A 16,115-nucleotide genomic window follows, 5' to 3' on the forward strand; every position below is an offset into this window, starting at 1 on the left:
TATCAGTGTGGAAACAATGGGGCCAGGAACATTTTCGCTTTACGGTATCTCTGATTCTGGGGTGAGTCTACTTAACTGTAGTGGTTTGATATGGGACCAAAGTGTGACCTCAAGGGAAAATAAATCAGACATTTTCATATTTTTTCATCTATATTATCAATCCTAAAGCGTTTGGCGAATAAGATTACCAAGACATTTGAATACAATTCAATGAAATGCAGGTTGCTGGGATCTGAGGTTTAGTATCACGAGGTACAGAATGTCTGTCACAGTACATATGGAGTTTTGTGCAAAACATCTGATTGTGATTCCAAAATGTATCTGTTGACTACAGGCAGTTAGACAACACTAAGGCTGCAGCCACATGAGGACGATAACGGTCGTATCTGCTACAGTTCTCTATCAGATAGACGGTTCGGCCACACGAAGCCGACATGGAAACGCAGAAAACGATAACGGGTCCCAAGGTGGGTAGATCTGCGGACGAAACGCTCTGGGGGGGCAAACGGCTCCGTGATTACGCCCTGTTACGATCATTTCCTGCTAACGATGACGCAATAGCCCCAGTGTTTCGAGCCAGGTCCCGGTATCTCGCAGGGCAGTGCACCCAGCAGGAGCTTCCAGCTAGATTTGATCGATATGGACATAAACGCGAGTGAAGTCTAATCGGACAGGAGAGGAGACACGCAGCTCTGCATGATAGCCTGCAGCTCCGCCCGCTGTGATGGAGCGATGAGCGGAACAAAACACACACTTCAAGTTAGATCGTCACCCTTAGCTATTTTAATTACCTCTCAAACTACCTAAACTAGTTATAAATATGTTTATTTTTACTGTCGGGTCACTCATTACTGGATCAGTCAGCTGCATGAGACCACGGATACTGACGGGCTGTCAGGAGAGGGGGAGGAAAAGAGAGGCTCCGTCCTCCGTGTATTATTCTTATATTATTATATAGAGTCGTTATTCATTTGTTTTAAAGCTCAATAAATAACAAAGAAGACCTTTGACCGGCACTTTTCTAATTTTGTCCGGAAGATTTAAACTTTGACGGACATGTTGACCGGCGAAAACCCCACCTCTGCTGCTAAATCTAGCGTGGAGAATAAACAGAAGGGCAACCATGGCAACCATGCATGCGCGAAAAGTCTTCTCCGCTGCTTTTGGTGTATTTTGTGGCAGAAGTGTAGCGCCACTTACAGGCCCGGCATATGTACTACAGCGTCTACAGCGTCTCCAGCGTCTCCAGCGGTTCGAGCTGTCTCGTGTGGACGGACACGTTTCTGGTGCCTATTGCGTGTGGACGGAAGACTTTTTTGATAACGATTTCGGTGTGTTTCCGTTATCGTCCTTGTGTGGCAGCAGCCTAAGAGCCTGATGTTTGGCAGGTCTATTTTTTCTAGTGTTCAACATCTTAATTTAGCATGCTAGCATTTTCTACTTACTACTTCACAAAGTACAGCTAAGGCTAATTGGAAGGTCATGTTTAGGTGTATTTTTTACTTTACATGTAAAAACTTTGATTGGTGCATGATGAAGTGTCAGAAGATAGTCATAGCAATATACTTGAAGTCAACATGAAGTCCTGTATACAGTGCCCTGGCAATCAATCCGATTTCACAAACAAATCTGGCAACCAAGTAGTGACTCTAAAGATAAAGTCAGTGCATCACCAGGTTTGGTTGGATTCATCCAATAGTAGTTGAGATATTTCAGTCTGAACCAAAGAGGTAAACAGACCATTCATTGGCCTAAAAACAATGTAGTTGAACTCTGAACTCATATTACAAGACAAGGGCAGTCACCCCACGCACATGACACCTCCTCTGAATACCTTGTATGCATCATAAATGAAACGTCAGTTAAAATCTCCCACACTGGTCGATCCTTAATTGATATTACAGAGAGGTACTTCATGATAACTTTAGGTACAAGGTGAGTTACTCCTGTGATAATTAGGAAATAATAGCCTGACTGCAATTATTACGTCACAGCATTTAATTTTTTCAGTAAGTCGGACTGCGTATTAAAAGACTTGTGAAATGAGCAGAGCGCTTCACTGCGGCGGAGCAGGTGTAGCAAGCTGCCGAAATGACTTTGTCACAGAGGGGAAAAAAGGAATGACGAGTACATCTAAAACCAATGATGGGTTTGAGATCGTTCCCTTTCACACTTTCACGAGGAAGAGAGAGACAGAGGGAGGGAGGAAAGGGGAGACGGAGGGAGAGATATAGAGAGATGGAGATGTGCAACGCCAGCCAAAACTTTTTCAATTTCACCGACAATTTCCTGTGTAATTACTGATCTGGTATGATGGTGTTTTAATGACAGGGACCTGCCAGGGACATTGTGTTTGTGTGTGTGTGTGTGTGTGTGTGTGTGTGTGTGTGTGTGTGTGTGTGTGTGTGTGTGTGTGTGTGTGTGTGTGTGTGTGTGTGTGTGTGTGTGTGTGTGTGTGTGTGTGTGTGTGTTGGGGGGAGATCTGGCTGGGCTTGTTGATGATGGCAGAGTGATGAGATGGAGTCGTGCTGTGGAGATTACACCTGTCTGCCCTCCACCACACACACATACAGCCTTTAGCATTAACACCCCCCCACCCCCACCTACCCTCTAAACTACCACACAATGCCACCTGCTATCTCACCATCACACTCACTCACTTACGTGCCCCCCCCCCCACCTCCCACCTATCAACCCCCTGATCATCAGTGCCATGGTGGCGGCCATCAGCTCCACCAACCATGGGGCGGGTCAATGAGCCGGTACCTGTAGTCGCACCAGGGGCAGCGGTATGGCTTCTCTCCGGTGTGGACGCGCTTGTGACGCGATAGGTGGGACTGCGTGGTGGAGGCGAAGCTGCACAGCTTACATTTGAAGGGTCTCTCTCCTGTGGGGTTGAAATGAAAAGAGACAATGGATGGTGATGAGCCGAAGATGACATTAATGTCACATAGACATATTAAGATACAAATGTATTTCATGTAATAATATACTTTTACTATTACTGCCATTTGCTGGCAGATACTTAATAATTTGTTTTACATGTTTCACTTAATTTTTGAAAGGCTGCTATAATTATTTTTGTATTATTGTATCCTTGCTTCATTATTCTATGCTGTTTTATTTTTCTTTATCTGTTCTGTAATAGTGCTGTAACAATGTTAATATCCCCTAAGGGTTAGGGTTAGGGTTGAATAAAGGAATTATGACTCTGATTCTGAAATATAGGTAGGCTACAATTTAAATGGTTTGGAAACGTGTGGAAACATTTTACTCGATTTATGCAACTTAGGTTGTTTATTATGCATAACTTGCAACTAAAAAAAAAGGTGGCATATAATGCTGCAACAACAGCTATTAACAGTTCTTAATTTGCTGTGAAACTACACTATCTACATTTAATGAAAGCAATTTGTGTGCTTGGTTACTCAAAACACTGCAGATTTGTTTGTATGTGAAATGATGCATGGGAGTTTAGGTGTTAGCACAGAAAGGGTTTGTGTCAATTCAATTATTAATATCCCTTGAATCTGGAACTATTTGTAAAGTGTGCTTATAGTCCTGTGGTCAATGTTCTGTTTGTATTTAAACACCAAAAGTAGTTGAACTACCATTTATTTTTTAGGATGAAATGCTGGATACAGTTGTAGTCAAAAGATAAAGTATAAGTTGAGTTTTCAAACTGTCAGTTAACTGTAACTTTAAAAGGCACTACTCTTCAAGATATAGAGACTTGATTCTTAATGGTAAAAGCATGCTCACAGGGTCAAGGTAGTGATGGCAAAGTTTTGTATTTAAACATTTTTCAAATGGCAGACCAGAGAGTAAGGGGTTAATTTATTTTGCAGTTGTAGTTTAAAACCTGCAATAAAAAGCTGACAATCAGTTGACTCTTGTAGTCTCCAATCTTTTTTTTAATACAGCTTTAGTGACATTTCCGTACTGACAAGACTCATTAGCCACTGACTCATGGTACATTTTGGGCATAACATGGGAAATATAAGATACTAAATAATGACAGAATGTTGTCAGAGATTCAAACCACAAAAATGTTGACATTAGCAGTGGCCTTGTCTAAAATCTCTATGAATCAAACAGCGTCCGACATGGTGGTCCCTTCATGTGCAGCTGCATGGCAACATTTGAATGCGTGGCTAAATCAGTGGAATTGACACATGTCAACACAGGACAGAAAATTGGAGGTTTGGAATAGGAAATGGTAGCAAACAAAATGAATTATAAAAAGCCAAAATGAATATTTATAACAGGATTCTTGATCCTTGGGCGACTGCCAGACAACGGTTAAGAACAGTATTTGTTTCACTATCCCAATTTCCAAAAAAAAGCACTCGTTATTGACAGCCTATCTGAAAAATGCAATTTCCCTAAGCGACAGAATGACATGGTGAAATGATAACTGAAATTAAAAATCTCAGATTCAGTCAGCCATACTGGTACACATGCCTATCACTGACAGCGGCATGTCACACTGATGTGCCTGTGTGTGTGTGTGTGTGTGTGTGTGTGTGTGTGTGTGTGTGTGTGTGTGTGTGTGTGTGTGTGTGTGTGTGTGTGTGTGTGTGTGTGTGTGTGTGTGAAAGAAAGCAAACTGTTGCTAAAACTATGAGAAAAAGTGAGTGTCAATCAACGTCCAAGATTATGAAGCTCTGCACAGTTTGTGTGTGCCCAGATTAGTTTTGGACATCAGTTCAGGGTGTGTGTGTGTGTGTGTGTGTGTGTGTGTGTGTGTGTGTGCGTGCGTGCGTGTGTGTGTGTGTGTGTTGCTGCTTACCTGTGTGTTGGCGTCTGTGTTTGGTGAGGGCGTGTCTCGTGCCTCCAGCAAAACCACACAGGTCACATAGATAAGACTTCTCTCCTATAGAGACAGATTGAGAGAAGGTAAAAAATAATGATAAAGCATTAGGAAACATTGGTAAAAGAAATGACAATGAAGAGGCCCTATTATGCTTTTTGGGGATTTTAGCTTATAGGTTTTAGTACAAATCGATGGTCTGCAATGACTAAAACCTCAAAGTTTCTCTTCCACAAACCGCCCCCAGTCCCCCCCGGCCTGAAACGCCTCCATTGGACTCCCTTTTTTAATTTCAGTAACACAGTGACATCACTATATACCTATGTGTTTATATTGGCTAGCGCTCATTCAAATTGTACGTGCTAAGGGGAGGGACATCTCTAATTTGTTGGCCAATCACAACAGAGCCGGCCAGCTGACCAATCAGAGCAGACTGGGCTCTGGTTTCAGACAGAGGGTGAAAATAAGCGCTGCAGCACAGGACGTATGAGAAGAATAAAGAGCTTTGAACATTAAAGTATAAATGAGACGAAAGTTAATCTCACCCTATCTGGTTCTTGCTGCCTCTCCCCTTATTCTGTCTTGACATCATGACATGTCACAGTAGAGGCACAACAAACATATCTGAACCTGAAAAGGAGCATAATAGCGCCCCTTTATCAAAATGACATTAAATCAAGACAGACTAAGGGGAGAGGCAGCAAGAACCAGATAGGGTAAGATTAACTTTCGTCTCATTTATACTATATTGATTAACTATTCATGTATACATTCATTCAAATCCAGATATCCATGAGACAAAAATATAATTCTTCAAACTACAATTCATATACAACTTTTGCAAGTAGCACAAAATGTCTTTGATACATATCCATCACAGTTTATAGACATTTCATCTTGATAGATATTTCTAAATGTTGTTAAAGGATACCAAACCGTTAATATTTAAGGATGTAAACACCAGTTAAGCTTATAAAACTGAATTAAATGACAACATGTTTATGATATGTTTTAACAGTTTCATGTTCTATTTGTTGATATCATTTTGGATGAAAGTGTATTATGACACTGCAGATGCAATTAATGCCAACAATAGCAACATGAGTTTGTGAAGGTACACAATTCATGACATTTGTCTAATCTCAGTTGTTTGACCTAAACTGAATATGGCTCAGTGTAAAACATCCGTCACTAATTATTTTACATTTCAAGCTTGCGTCGACATTAATACAAAATAAATACAATGGCATTGCAAGCTTAAACACAGTGGTGGTAATGCGTGAAAGGTTATTGAAGTAGATTTCATGAAATATTGAATCCTTTCGCGTGATGGAGAAAGGAAGGAGTGATACCTCCTTCACTTGAGTACTGCTGAAATGTCATTAAGCAAGGCAGTGGGCGCTCAAGTAAAGACAAAGAAGGAGAGAATATTGTGTGAGAGATGTGTGAAAGGAGGAGAAAGGCAGAAGGCGAGAAAAGAAAAGACTGAGTGAACAGATGAGCGGTGGCTAACAGATGAGCGCAGCAGAAGTCACAGATCACTAGTGTATATCCATCAGAGCCCTCACAGCTAACTAATTCCTCCAATCAGATGGATCCGTGTAAATATGTCAAATGGGGGAACGGGAAATTGCCAGTGTGGTTTATTGACTGTGATAAAATCTGAAAAGCACCGCTGAACATAATTACATACTTGTCAGAGCCATAAAAATTAGCTTTATTATCAATGGGATGCTTTTGTACAACTTCATTTGGGGGCGATGCCTTCCAGATGGGGAGCGTGGTGAGCTTTTTTACACTCCTGCTCTCTTCCCCGCATCTGGCTCCGTCATTAACAGCATGATGGTGTCTCTCTCTCCATTTCTAACTCTTTTTTTTCTCTCTCTGCCATGGCACACAGGCAGTCACACACTCCTGCGCACACACAGCAACATTTGTGATAAGCCTCACTCAGGGAAACACATTTATAGAATGGGCGCAGATGTGTAGGCAAATAGGCACCGACATACCTAGATGCAGATATCAGAATCAGACATCCCACAACGCGAAATATTTGACTATTACAGCAAATAAATGTAAGTACAATAGGTAGGCTAACATCTTTAATAGGGTATCTTTTTAGATAAATAGTAAATAAATAAATAATTGGGATTCTTTTTAAGGATATGGCATAACCGATATGATTCCCGATTTTCATAAGGATTTATCCTTTTTGAAAAATGTTTCATATAATTATAAAAATATATATGAAGATAATCAAGGTTAGATATATTAGGGGATCTGTACCAAACAAGGATTTATTTTATTAAGTCTGTAGAATAACATTTTTAAGCTGGGACTTTTCTGCAGCGCCACCATACTTAAGTGAGAACCAGATTTTCAGATATGTTGTTCTTATCAAACATTTAGCTTACCTGCCATTTTTGATATTGCTGATTTCGATAACTATTCCATCATTGTTGCATTGTTTTATATTAAATAAAGAGACAAGAATGTGAAAAACCCCCGTAAAAAGTCAAATAAAAAAAAGATTGGTAAATGTCAAACAGATTACATTTACTTTATAAAGAGCTTTTCTATTTTTTGCGACAAATCAAAGTGCTTTCCAACATTCACACACATTTGTATGTTGCCCAATGATTACATCAACATGTTTATTGCAGTGGCTGGGAATCGAACCACCGACCTTCAGGTTGGCAAGCAACCACCTCACAGCCACAGCTGGCCCATATAGAATTGGAAGCGGCATTATAAAAGTACATGAACAGATCAAGTGTGTGAGGTAGCAGTCAGTAATGATAATAAACTGTATTTGAGTGGATATAGCAGTGGTTATTGCACAAGACTGTTATAGTCAGTGTTGTATCTTCCCACACACACATCAAAGTGCATGTGTCGTCTGTCAGCAAGTTTCCGCACATACATGGAATCACCGTAGGCAGCACACGTTCTAACATACAGACACAAGCGCTGCAGCTGTGTGCATCACGTGCAGCCGAGATCCCCATCGCCTAAATATTCATCTGAATGCTGATGTTGAACTCTCGCCACACGCTGATAACACATTTGGGTGACTCTTCCAGCTGGGCCTCTGCTGCTCTTCTGCACAGATAGCAGCTTTCAGCGGGTCCGCAGAGACAAAGCAGCCTCAAGTTTCCTCTATTACACCCATTGAAAGCCACTCGACTGTGAGAAGAGTTGTAATGCAGTGCCACTTAGAGGGGGAGAAAAACAGCCTGGAAAAGGTGCATTCGGTCCAGGTTCACTTTTTATATCCCAGCGTGAATGACCTTTAAGGGAACAAGGTTTTCATATAATAACACGGCCATTCTGCTGCTTTCTGTGGCCGCTTTAAGTCACCCTTTACATTTGCTGATCCAAATACCTCATGTGGGATGTTCTTGGTTAAGAAATATAACTTAATGAAAAAAGAAAGAACTAGCATTTTGCTTAAATTAAATGGAAACAAACTAGGTAGAATAAACATAAGCAATAAGGAAGGATACATCACCCTAATTGACAAATGAACTATAACTATCAGAAACACTGCAGGAATCACAACTCAGCCCCATAGATGGAGGGGGGAAGGACATTATTGATATTTCAAACCCTAACATTCTGTTTCAAATCAATATCTATCTAGCCCTTACCCTAACCCTATATACATGACTAAACTAAAAGAAAAGTTAAGTAAAAAACATGTTTGGATATTGTTCATGACTCCGGTCAAAAACGTTGCGAAAACTTGCAACTGGCGTCACATTTTCATACAAATAAGGTAATATCCTAAATAGGGCTTTTTGTGGCTGCCCACTATAAACCTTTCTAGAAGAGAATGACAAACAAAACTCTCCAGAACTCTATGTGATATTTAAAACTGTTTGCCCAAACTTTGGCAGATCATTTTGTGATTGTGTAGGACCATCAAAACCGACCAACAAAAAGTCGTCCAGTGTTCTGTATTTTCTGGAATAGTTACTGAGGATCTGGTCAGACCTTTTCTCCCTATCAGAAAAACCACCCGGGTCCCTCCTCCTTTCCTGCCTTCCATCTCTCATTATGGCCAACGCTACAAGACCCCACCGCAGAAAAATCCATAGCCATCGATCCCTGCTACCAGCCGCGGTCGCCACAATTATTCTTGAGGAGGAAACGTTGGCGATAAATTACATGTGTGCTTTTCATCTGCTGCTCCGTGGCGGTCAGCCCTCTGAGGGACTTGGGTTGGGGACGGCGAGTTGGGGTTGGGGGGGAGTGACACGCTGCTGTCAACGCTGGAGGATGCGGTCAAAGCAAGGTGGACCCCCATCCAGGACACAAGCTTGCATAGACTTCACTCCTTTCTGATTCACCGCAAAAGACGACACTAAATAACCTCTGCCTTAACCTTATGCAACATTAACCCTAGAGCCACATTAGCCTCTAACTTCAATCTCACACTTACCTTAACTTAATCAACCACCAAACAAAAACAAATTAAGGATATATAGGACAAAAAAAACCTGTTGAAAAGCATAAAAGACTCAGTGTACCAAGTCTAGACACTAAAATACCCTAAAAAACTAAATGTCCTGCTAATGTGTTTGCACTTAGAGCACTTACACTTTTTGAATATTGGCTCATCATTTCTCCTCTTTTGTTCCCATGATACACTTCAACCCACCAACTCTTCCAGGAATTAAATATATGCCTTTAATGCAAGACAATAAAAAGGACTTTGAAGTCAAAATATACAACCTTTCTTTGCATGTGTGTACATATAGTGTGTATTATACAGTATATATGTGAGTCTGTGTGTGTGTATGTGTGTTTTAAATAACCCCAGAGGCGCTTGCATGCAGCTATAATTGCCTCCCTCATTAGTTATGTTTTAGCAGGAGCGGATGGGAGGGCAATTAATTTTACCGCTTAATTTTTGACACGGAATCCGCTGCTGTATTGATGTGCTCGCCATTTTGGGTCTCATTTTTCAGGGAAATGAATTGACAAAGTGCGAAGATTTATCAGCATATCGCCAGATTAAGCGACAAACTGAAGCAATGAGGAAATCAATTGTGGCCCTGTCGCTGTGTTCAACCTATCTCAGCCCCCCCCCCCCAATGCCCAAGAGCCTGGGAAAAGCTGGGTGGGTCAGATTCAGTGCACTTATTTATTTATTTGAGTCGCTCATTCATCAGCCCTTACAAATGACCCTGGCGGCTGACGACCACTGAATCCCCCGCCCCCGCCCCTCAGACACGACTGGTGTGTGAGGAGGGAGTGATTAACATAAAAAACACACAAATCAGAGAAGAACAATGGATCCCGTTAGAGGCAGGAGAGGGAGAGCGGAGGTGTTAACTTTAATTTTTTTAGGGGGGGACGGGGGTATCCACAGGATGGTGAAATCAGACATTTTCATTCAGGGGCTGCTTATTCTTGGTTGTTTGTTAGGCCCAAATGTAGTAGTGAGAGCAAATAAAAAATATGTATTGTTTTATTTTCTTTCATCAAGTGTTTATTTGCCTGACAATTTGCTAGAAACTGTCCCTTTTAGTTGATGTCAGTCAGATTTAACTTTTTGACCCAAATGTAAAACATTAAGTTTTAAAGATTTCTTTGGCTATTTGACTTTGTTGGATAGTTCAGCTGGTGATTAGAAAGGGCGAGGAAGAGGGCAAAGTGCGACAAGTTGGATTCAAACCAAGGCAAGTGGTAAGAACTCAGCCTCGGTACAAACCAGGTTGGGTTAACGGGTAGACCCAAGCTTTGCATTTCTATATACTTTCCATCAATTTGCCGGATGAAAAGACAAATGTAGCTAGCTTTAACAGCTGTAGCTAGCTAAGTAAGTACTAAGTCACTCCTAATTGACTTATTTTAAAACAGGAACCCTGTAAAATGGTGTTAAATATGCAATCACTACTAGATACACAGTAACATGTTACTTGTATTAGAAGTTTTTACTTCAATGTATGTTTATATAAACATGTACTGATTTTATTCTAATATGGTGCAACTCTCACGAAGCCCAATTTCCCCTGGGATTACTAAAGTACTTGGATTTGATTTGTAGACTGAGGATACAATCTGCATGTTTCAGGGCCAAAATGTTTCACATTTGTTATTTTTTGGAAAAGGCTAAATAAAACTCACACTCTTTATAGACAGTGTTTCAATCTTACTTAAGTCCTATGAAAACTGACTCCATTTGTTAAGAAGACAAAAGCATGTCTGCTGCCATCCTTAGTAGCGGTTTACAATTGAGGTCCGTAGTCGAGTTAAGCAACAGCTATGCAATCTTTGTCATTCAAAGTGGTATCAAAATGTAGCAGTTGTACTTCTAGTGCATCATTCATGATGTATATTGTATATCTAAAATTGTGTGTATGATTTTGCGATTACTCCAGATCATACCATTGACTGGTGATCTATGGGATTAGAAATGTTGTTTTAAGGGATTAAAGCAACCTCCCTTATTCTTCACACACTTCACAAAAAAATAACTCATTCAAAACGTCCCACTATATCGTCCTTCATAGAAAGTACTTTCTTCACTAAGAGACTTTGCATTTTTAAGAGTTCTGAATAATGAGCTAGATGTGTGTATCATTCAGTTCAAACTCCCCAGTTAGTCATTGTTCTGTTACCCACACACACTTACCCACACACACACACTTACACACACACAGACAGACTGTAAGTCACATTACTGACGGCTCTGTTCCCAGGCGAGATTAGCTCAAACTTTGAAATCTCCCACTTATTTTATTAGTATTGCATTTTAGTGCCGTGAAGGAGCCGATTTATAACCTTTAAACAGATCACACACATGCATATAATATTTCAGTGTGTCAGGTTGGCTGCTGGAATGTGATTGCGATGATTGTATAGCTGCAGCTAACGGTCCGACCCTGGCAGCAATTACAACTGGTGAAAGGAGTGTCGGGGGTCACAGTAAAGCAGAATTGTGTTAGCTTTTTTGGATGTTGCTAATCAAGTCAGTTCTTGTCGCTCACTGAAATGAGGCTGTCTCAGGTTCTATCTTAATACTCCTATTTTCATATGTTCGTTCTCTGTAACCCTTGGTCTTACAAGCTCTCTTATTTCATCACTATTCTGTTTCCATCTCAATCACTTCACTCACTCTCTTAAAGTCTGTTTCCTCCTGCCAAACTAACACAAAGACGCAAATACGCACACATACGCACACACACCAGGTGACAGCTTGGTGACAGTTGTACGCCAGCCGCCTGATGGGGAATGATGAGGGCTGGAAACAAATGAAAATAAAACGTCTAATTATGTCAGAGGCGCCTTGACGTTACATCACTGTTAAAACACATTTAAAAAAACATCCAGCAAGTCCCTCACACACGCACACACACACACACGCACACACAGCAGGCCCCCGTGACGGATGGAGGGCTCTCCTGCAAGCGCTCAGTCAGGCTGTCAGGCCACTGGCGGCTGCTGCTTCTGTCATTGACTTAAAAGGGCATCAAAGAGCCGTGTGTGGGACATTACCGAGGCCGAGGGGAAACTGCTGGGCTGCAGCATAAAGACACTTTCAGAGAGCCTGACTGGGGCTTCTATCGAGGGGCTATTATTCAAGACAGTATCCTCCCACCGCCCACCGCACCATCTGTCTATCCAAAGCTTTTAGGAAGTAAAAAAAAAAGCAGACCCACAGTGTACTATACTTTAAGACCAATGGAATTTGAAAGAAAAAGCACTGAATGTATAAAAAAAAAAACAATACCCAATTACTTCAATACAAAGTTTCCTTTTATTGTTTTATCGAGTTGTTGGCATTCAGTCTTTCTTTCTTTTTGTTCCTATTTTGCAACATGGAGAAATGAACACTGGCCCGTTTCAATGTGGGAAAACACACTCTCGAGGATCAGATGGATTCCATGAACACACTCGCTGACCAGCTGGGTTATGGAAAGACGTGCTTGGTGACCAGATGGATTTTGGGGAAATACACATGACAACAAGTTGGAATTGGGGAATAAACACTACCTCAATTCTCTAATCAAGCAACCCTCTAAAACTCTGAAGGATGGCAGAAAACAAAAACAAACATTAAATCCATGTTTTCCCTATCATTTGTATTCAAATCCGACAAGACTATCTGTAATACCGCCAAGAAATGGTGCCCGACTGTCTCTGGATGTTGAGAAATCACTACAGATGGACAAGTCATGGCTTTTGTCAGCCAAAAATGTGTGTATGTTTTTTTTTCCAAACAAAGCTGTGAAGAATCATAATTAATGTGAGATTTTCACAGTTAACACGCTATTTATTGTGTCTAGAGCTATAGAAGAAAGAAAAAGTTCATTTAGTTTGAGCCAAGTATAGAGTTTCTCGATAAATAACCTTTTGTCCCAAACTCCTAAGAACACTATTTGCCAGTTAAAAGTATTGTGGCAGTTTAGATTGACTGTCGTTGTGTTTGTGGAGGAGTCTGGGAGTAATGCTTTATGGTTGAGGTTACTGGCTCTCGTTGTCTCACCTGTGTGCGTCCTATAGTGGTCCTTCATGGCCGACAGGTTGAGGAAGGCGTAGTGGCAGGACGGCCAGGCGCACTTATACGGTTTCTCCCCACTGTGTAGTTTCATGTGGTTGTTCAGGGCCCATTTTTCACTGAAGGAGCGATCGCACAACTCGCATTCAAACTTCCTGCAGGAGTAGAGAGGTAGGCAGAGGGGAATGATGAGGAGGAGGAGGAGGAGGAGGAGGAGGGGGAGGGGGAGAGGAAAAAAACGAAGAGTTATTTACTGATCCCAAAGCTGACGTAAAATGCTAGACGATCTACCTTGTGAGGGAGGAAATGGGGGTTGCTGGGTACTCGTACATGGCCAAATGACTGGTGTGGCTGGTACATCTACACACACACACACACACACACACACACACACACACACACACACCACACACACACACCACACACACACACACACACACACACACACACACACACCACACACACACACACACAACACACCACACACACACACACACACACACACACACCACACACACACACACACCACACCACAAACACACACACACACACACACACACACACCACACACCACACACACACACACACACACACAACACACACAACACACACACACACACACACACACACACACACACACACACAACACACACACACACACACACACACACACACACACACACACACACACAATGCAGTTGGCTGCTGGTGTGTCATGTCTGTATAAGCAGGCATTGATTTTTCTGTCCTGGCCTGCCACCTCCACCATTTATTCTCTGCTTTGCACCAGGGCCCAGAGGACTAGAGAAATTCTGTTACAGTCCACACACACACACACCCCGCAGGGCCAGTGGGGGGAATATAGTTCACCTGTCCAGCATCCCTGACCACTTAGCCTGGGCTAAATGAACAGTTAGCAACATTTTACCTCCCGCTTCTCTCTTAAGGCTCCCGTATCAGAGCTTCCCGCCATTTTAACTTTAACAAACTAGGCTTACCACGATAGTCTGTGATAACGGTCTGACACTTAGCCTCCATTGTCTTTGCAAGAACATGTTTGTATAGAAAGCAGGGTATCAGTGCTTAAGAGGCCCCGACGCACAAAATGTTATCCATACGCCGAAGAAAGCTGCCAGGAGACCGTCACAGTCAGATGAGTTATCCCTACCCATCAACGTAAAGCCCAACCCTAGAGTTTACAAACCAGCGGGACATTTTCTCCAACTGTGTCACACCTCCTACAAAAGTTTCATTCCATCCTCTGCTCTCCTAAAAAAAAGCTGAGTTCAGCTTTGGGTATCCAGTATCCTTCCAATTAATACAAAGCCCTATTCATCACATGTTGTGTGTGTCTCTTCAAGATGAAGAAAATGTGACTATTGTATAGCAAGGCAAGGCAAGTTTATAGCACCTAGGCATAGTGTTGTTTTCTTTACTCTGGACATCCGTCTGTTCTTTATCCCGACACCTACCACCCAACAAAAGGTTTTATTTTGTTGACAATGTGTAGGATGTTTGCACCTATATTCATCTGCTGTGTTATTAGGCTTCAAGAAACGCACACGGGTAAAAACAATAGAAGCAGCCTGTGCTTGAATTAATCTTTACCCTCCGCGATATAATTTAGGCACAGGATGACTAATGTGCGAGTCATAAACAAATGAAGTCGGGTTTTGGGGAGCATTTGTCTTGCGGCGAGGGCCATGTTATTTTAGGGAGGGCGGCTGTCTTTAAGTCCTGATTGTGTCGCTTAATCCCCGTGGTATCTGTTTCATAGCGAGCAGCATGACACTCACCTGAACAAATAATGACTCCAAGCAGCATGTAGCATGTGTCTGAATCAATAATTCAAACTCATACATCTTCCTTACTGGAGGAAGGATGGTGGGGGGGGCAAAAGGAGAATGAGAGGGAGGGAGGAAAAGGAGGGAATTAAAAGATGGGGAGGTGGAGAGAGAAAGAGAGATATAAAGGAAAATGTGTTCTGGCTTCCATATCAATCTATATGTTCCATAAAGATGAATCTGAATGTGATATGGATGTCATCCAGTTGAGAGGACATTTTAAGCTCACTTACCAGGAAGGATGGAGCGGCTTTAAGATGGCGCCTTTATCACCTGGCTCTAAGCTTGAATGCAGATTTAAAATAGTTCTCATCTACTTCATTTGACCAACAGATGTACGTCTGCATCATTATTCCCTTCCGTTTTTCCTCACTCCCTGCGGTATTTATATGGAGCAGCTCGTCGCCCGTGCCACCGTGGGAGAGGTAAATAAGATGAGTGAAGAGATGCTATCTTTTATTGTAAGCATTATGCACAACACTCCTACTTTATGAGCTAAACGGGCCATTGTTTATCACGGGGCGTAATCGCAAAGTCGGGCAGGCCTTGACGTGGGCACCCTGGGATGGAGGGAGAAAATAAAGGCAGGAGGGAGAGGAGAGAAGATGGAGGAGTCGGGCTGGCAGAGTCGACTATCAGCGGGGGTTTTGTAAGGATGAGAGGAGGGTTTGCGTCTGTTTTTATGGGATCAGATGGAGCGCTTTGATCTTGTCCCCGCATGTCAGATCCCGTCACGATCCACCGTCTCGCCCATACATATGCATACTGCCTCTAAACAGCCAGCTACCATGCAAAACACACCGAAGGTAGGAGGAAGAGAGGTTGAGTGAATTTGTGTATGCATAAAAGAGGGAGAAAGCGAAAGAGACAGGAGTAAGAGAGAAAAGAGAGGTCTGCCAATTTAGAATATCATTTTAGAATGCTTTTCGCAAATGGAATTCAAAACCAA

At 42.0% G+C, this 16,115-nt stretch overlaps 1 protein-coding gene across 1 annotated transcript in view; it reads right to left on the reverse strand.

Annotated features, from left to right (window-relative positions):
• Window positions 1-16,115, reverse strand: part of znf407 (zinc finger protein 407) — a 140,633-nt gene that overhangs the window by 45,218 nt on the left and 79,300 nt on the right. Inside the window, exons 6-8 of the mRNA XM_034229920.1 lie at window positions 13,311-13,477; window positions 4,793-4,876; window positions 2,767-2,887 (exon numbers count right to left, since the gene is read on the reverse strand). Coding sequence (XP_034085811.1) covers window positions 2,767-2,887; window positions 4,793-4,876; window positions 13,311-13,477 — 372 coding nt within the window. The remainder of the gene's footprint in view (window positions 1-2,766; window positions 2,888-4,792; window positions 4,877-13,310; window positions 13,478-16,115) is intronic.

This window comes from Gymnodraco acuticeps, unplaced genomic scaffold (genome assembly GCF_902827175.1).
Source record: "Gymnodraco acuticeps unplaced genomic scaffold, fGymAcu1.1, whole genome shotgun sequence".
Lineage (NCBI taxonomy): Eukaryota > Metazoa > Chordata > Actinopteri > Perciformes > Bathydraconidae > Gymnodraco > Gymnodraco acuticeps.